The 6,000-nt window shown below is 42.0% G+C and overlaps 1 protein-coding gene across 1 annotated transcript; it reads left to right on the plus strand.

The window, feature by feature from the left end:
• The first annotated feature begins 780 nt into the window (after positions 1–780).
• On the plus strand, positions 781–3,549 carry plaub (plasminogen activator, urokinase b). The gene is made up of 11 exons (XM_079757344.1): positions 781–910; positions 1,030–1,072; positions 1,176–1,280; positions 1,387–1,540; positions 1,624–1,721; positions 1,839–1,895; positions 1,996–2,185; positions 2,295–2,446; positions 2,529–2,669; positions 2,771–2,919; positions 3,018–3,549. Exons 1-11 carry the CDS (start codon positions 845–847, stop codon positions 3,213–3,215), a joined length of 1,353 nt encoding a protein of 450 aa, XP_079613470.1. The 5' UTR covers positions 781–844; the 3' UTR covers positions 3,216–3,549.
• The last annotated feature ends 2,451 nt before the right edge of the window (positions 3,550–6,000 follow it).

Raw genomic sequence — 6,000 nt, forward strand, 5'->3', positions numbered from 1 at the left:
TGTTTTACAAGGCCTACTAGTTCAGAATAATATTATTTTAAGGTGTTTGATCGTCCAAGAAAAAATAAGTTAATTCATCTGACATACAATGTTTTGACTTGAGTTTTGCCATTATTCCAACGAATACAATCTAAACACTAGGCTACAATAGCAAGCAGTATAAAGCTATACAAGACTTTTCAAATTTCTTAAAAGATAAATGCAATATTTTCACTGTACCATATTGCATTGAAGAGGACTTTATGTTACATGGCCAGTCCTTCAGGATTTAACAACTGATGTTTTTTGTTTTAGCTGCAACTAATGTAATGTATATTACATATTATATAATGACACCAACCGATCAGTAGCCATTTAGAAGCATCGGCACAATAGCATACAGCATGTCCTCTTAATACTGATATTTGCAGTATTTAAAATATACTATCTTTATGGTTTCACTAAACAAAATATCCAATGCTAAAACTCAGTGTACTCAATTATAATACTTAACAGTTAGACATCACTATCAACTGATTATCAACTGTTTTATTAACAGGTATTGGAGTGTAAGATAGTAATTTGTTTGTATGTAAACATACTTAAATATACTTAACACATTTCCTTATTTTCAAGTAAAGAATTATGGATTTTGTTTTGATGACTCATCCGATTTGGGTCTGCCAAAAGATTTCTTCACACTAAGTGGGCAGTAACCAAGTCTTTTTTGTCGTAAGCCAATCATATCTCTTTCCCCGCCTAACACATGTACAACTCAGAAGACATAACAGACCCTGCAAGCACAGTCATGCAGATGTGGATCCGTAGTCTCTCATCTGGACCTGATTCTCTCTGCTAGGACGAAATGCACGTAACAAAAAGGCTTGGTTTTCTTTTGTGCGCCCTGGCCGCACTATCCACCACAGATGCAGTAAGGAGGATCATTCATTGCTTTTAACAAAATTACATTGCACTTTGTATTCTTGAAAAGTAAATGTTTTTGCCTGTTTTTAATAAGTCTTAAAGTAATCTTCTTCTGTATCTCTTTAGGGATTATTAAGGAAAGAGAGGTCAGTGTTATATGGACGTTCAGGTAAGCCACCTTTTCTTTCTTGAAGCTCTCTGGAAGGTTATCTGGTTCCTCTGCATCCAGGAGAGAGGCATATCTAAAACTTGTCTTTATTCATCTTTTTCAGGAGGAATCTGCCAAAATGGGGGCACTTCTGTTCCATCTCTGCTAGGAGAAGATCACATGTTTTGCTTGTGCCCTGATGGTTTTGTAGGTGACAACTGTGAAACTGGTAAGTGAAACTTCTTGCTTTAATTCTGCTCTCTAAAACTTCCCCTTTCTCATAAATTAGTTGTTAAAATCCTTTCTGTACCATTTGGGCCATTCCCTATCTATAGACTCCAGTGACAGCTGTATTAACGGCATGGGGCTGTTCTACAGAGGCACCAGGTCCACATCAAGGAGCGGGAGAACATGTCTGGAATGGGACTTACATACCAGAGAGTCCTTCTTGTCATCAGATGTGAATTCAGGAAGACACAACTACTGCAGGTCGGACGCCAATACACTCAAAAGACTCTTCACTATGGGACTAATTGGCCCGGATCTCTAATTACATTTTTGGGTTCCCCCAGAAATCTACAGTTCAGACTGCGTCCCTGGTGTTACGTCTTGAAGGATGGCACCCAAGCCCCAGAGTATTGCCGAATTCCCCGCTGCAGCGTTCAGCCAGGTAAGTCTGCTTTGCTTGGTAAGGATGTACAGATGTACAGATGTACAGATGTGAGTAACCTATACATTTAATTATTCTCATCTCCGTTGGCTGAATTTTCACATTGTGATGTTAAAGGTGATTCTTCGGAATATCCTTCCCCAACTTTGAATCCATCCCCTAAACCACCAAGAGGTAAGGTCCATGTGTTCGAGATACTTCATTTGAGGTTCTTCTCTAACAACATGTACTCTTTTCCAAGAAGGGTCTAAAGAGTGTTCCTTTTCTCACGCAGCATCAACATGTGGCCGGCGAAACAGCAGGCAGATGAAGATCGTGGGCGGGACCATAGCCACTGTGGAATCCCATCCATGGGTGGCTGCAATATTCTGGAGGAGCAAATCCAGGCAGAGGCTATTCCGGTGCGGGGGAAGCCTGATCTCCCCCTGCTGGGTGTTGACGGCCGCCCACTGCTTCCCGGAAGGGTGAGAACCGGGACATGCTCAACACCAGCAGTCACTGGTCAGCAGGTGCAATGGTTGGCGGGACGATCCTGATATTCAATACTCATTTGTGTGTTTTTTCCCGACCCAGTGCGGCGACCAAAGCTCGACGCCTATCCGTCATTTTGGGGAAGAGTGCATTGAACGAGACTGTGCCATACTCCGAGCAGGCGTTCCGGGTGGATGAAGTGTTTGTCCACGAGGCTTTTGACAACAGCGAGGGGAACTACAACAATGACATTGGTAGGATTACTTACGACATACTTACATACAATTTTTGTTTTACTCTTTGAATTTGAGTTTCTTATGATCTGCTTTTCTCCAGCTCTGCTAAGGTTGAAGGGGAGGCCTGGGCAGTGTGCAAATGAGACCAGGACAGTCAGGACGGTCTGTCTGCCACCGCCTGGAGATAGGCTTCAGTCAGGGATCCAATGTGAGATAGCAGGCTATGGAAAAGAGCAGCAAGGTGCATTACCTACAAGTTCCATGCACATATACTTGTACAGAACCTGGCCGATCTGTGAACAGCTCTCCTAAAAAGGGTTGTTTTGTGTTGGATTTCTCCAGGCCTGTGGTATAACTCCCAGTACCTCAGACAAGCCAAGGTCCTTCTCTTGGCTCAGGATGTGTGTCAGGATAAGGACTACTACGGCCACCTGATCACAGGGAATATGTTTTGTGCTGCTCGTCCGGATTGGAGTCAAGATGCGTGTGAGGTATGTATCACGCAAGTCCAAACCTGATAAGAGGAGTTGAGGATTATCATGTTTTTTTCATGTTTTTTTTTCCTGCTCCTTCTTCTTGTTTACCACAGGGAGACTCAGGAGGACCTCTGGTGTGTGAAGTAGATGACAGGCTGTACCTCTTCGGCATTGTCAGCTGGGGTGACGGTTGCGCAAGGGAGAACCGGCCAGGTGTGTACACCATGGTAACCAATTACAACCAGTGGATAGCCGAGAAAACAGGACTATCCTCCTTCACAGCGAGCCCCATGCTGGCTCCTGAGAAGTGAACTCCTCACAATACACACTATATCTGCTGTAGGAGTGTGTCTGAATGTGGATGTGTGTGTGTGTGTGTGTGTGTGTGTGTGTGTGTGTGTGTGTGTGTGTGTGTGTGTGTGTGTGTGTGTGTGTGTGTGTGCGTGTGTGTGTGATGCATTTCGTGCTGGCTGCGATTCATTCAGTGCGGAATGTAGGCAGTGCCGTGGTTGGTTTAAAGTGGGTTTGAGTTTGGTTTTTGTGTTGATATTTTAAGCGATAATTATTTTTGAGAAATATTTTTGTACTTCATTGTAGATGTTTTTGCTTCACTCTTATGCCGCTTTTCAATTGAATAAATGTGTTTATATTTTCCAATGGGTTTATGGTTATTGATTCATGCATTTTAGCCTCCACCTTATTAACTGCTGAATGGTAACTAGAATTTGAATATTCTAGTAACCTTATAGTATTACCAACATTTGTGTAGTGAACTCCATCTAACCGGTCAGCCTGACAAAAGACTTATTTTGGGCCATAGTAAGTAAAACAGATTCTAAGAACTAAACACCAAGCCGAAGAAACCCATATATGGACATATTGAATGTTGCCAAGAGTCAGGATACTAGCAAAAACCACAGAAGGATGATTTGATTACGAAACCATCTGTTTCAATAGTATAGCCCTTATTTTGAAAAAAGGAACAATATCATGTCTTATCTGATGACATAAACAAAAATGTTTTAATAGATACAGTGATTTTGTTGATAAAATTGTTTACAATTTCAAACCCATTGTTTAAACATACCACGTACAAAGTAAAGCAACTTACTGTAAAACAGGGGTTCTGAAACATTTTTGGGCTGTGACCTCATCTTCACATCTGACATTTTTGACAGTTTTGTACATCTGTTTCCATTCCCAAACATCGGTTTAACCAAATCCACATCTGCCTGTAATATCAATGACCCAGTGAGCAGATGTGTAAAGCACCACATTAAATGATCAGAGTGTCTGTTTGTTGGTATACATACAGGAGTCAGGGGCCTATAAGATATGTAATTTAAAACCTTTGAAATTATTGTTTTATTCCAAAATGTTTTATCCAATATTTACAGCTTATAAATCAGCAATTTCCCATGACCCCATGTGCATAGCCTTGCAACGGCAAATGTAGTCTGCACCTCAATGTTGGGAAACAGTGCTCTAAAACTCAATTACCAACGCTTCCTTACAAAAACAGGAACCAAATGGTCACGACAAAGTCTCCAACAAGCTTCTGGAGTAGATGATGGTTTTCCACTTTAACTGGGAAACCCTCTTACACAACGTCCGGGGGTCCTTCCGTCCCAGTCGGGGCAGGGATTAGGGGAAGCCCCCCTACGCCCCAGAAGGGGACAGCTGCCGTTGAGACACTCAAACGTAGAGTCTACTACGGGACGCCCAGCACAGCTGACCCTGTTAAATATGATCCAAGGAACTGAGTCAGGAGGGGGGAGAAATACTCAATTCACTATTTAAGGAATGTGGCTTTAAAGGACCTATGCCATGCACTGTAAACTCTCATGCAGATAAGGTTTCACCATTCACTACGTGTGGCATTAAATGCATTTTTGTTTTTTTTGGTGCAATAGGCCAAATATCGCAATGTCTTAAGAAAATTATTAGTACCTGCATTTTGGGTACCTGCTAGGTACCAACCAACCGCGCCGGTTCTTTAAACCATGAGGTCTGGTTCTGTGAGACAAGGCCCCTATCAAGCTTAACAGTACTGAAGAAGTTCAATCTGAAGTCCACGGCTGCATCTCTCAAACTCACCCATAGATAGCAGCACTGACTCTTTCACTTGACAGTATGTCACGCTTAACAGGAATGGACTTGTAATGGGATATTATTTACCTAAAGAGGACCGTTTATAGATACACATTCCAATGCATATACCCTGCTTGCACATTGTTACATGATTAATAGTCAGATTTGTCATTATTCCTTTATTTTCTTTCATTAATAACTTATTGGTGTTGCTCTGTTGAGACAGGAGAGAGTGTTTGGGCCTCCTTATGAAAATTCACAAATGGGTTCTGCATCAAACATACTTAACACCCTGCAGCTTGTTAAATACTTCACAGTTCCTAGCAGTATGATAGCGGTGAAAATATGTGACCGATTTAGGCCAAAACCAACATTTTTTCGGGTGAATAGAAGAGTTGCCTACACTGCTATATCAGGACATTCTCAGAGCCATACAAACATCTACAGCCTTCTACCGCTGATGTTATCTGCGGTAAGAGAGGGCCTGCCAAGGAAAGACCACCCATCCATCTTGACCTGTCCACTCACATTCCCAAGAACACGCACACACACACACACACACACACGGTAGGGACTTGTCAGTAACTGGAGACCGGAAGCGAACTGCTCAGTTCCCCCCTCTCTTGATGTCTATGTTCAGTTTGATGTTTAGAATCACTACTGCTCTGGGAGAGACGTGATGTGATGTGTAATGTGGGGATCCCATTTCTACTGTAAAGTGTACAGTGTGTTGCATATTTGGTTGTTAATGTAAAAGAGGATCTATTGGAAAAATTTGGAAAAGGAAAGTTAAATCAAGTGAAGATTTGTTATCAAACTTCCTTTGTAGTAACTGTGTTCCACTGCTTCAACAAAGGGGGTTGTTGCATGTGGTTATTCTGTGGTGTGTGCCTTTGTGTCGTTGTGGGTGGGTTTCAATTGTCTTTGAACTTGGTTCAACGCGCTCATACTTTCAACATGCAATACCGAGAGTGTGACAAAGCTATGTGTCTTTTTTCAGATGGT

This window comes from Pollachius pollachius, assembly GCF_949987615.1.
Source record: "Pollachius pollachius genome assembly, chromosome: 19".
NCBI lineage: Eukaryota > Metazoa > Chordata > Actinopteri > Gadiformes > Gadidae > Pollachius > Pollachius pollachius.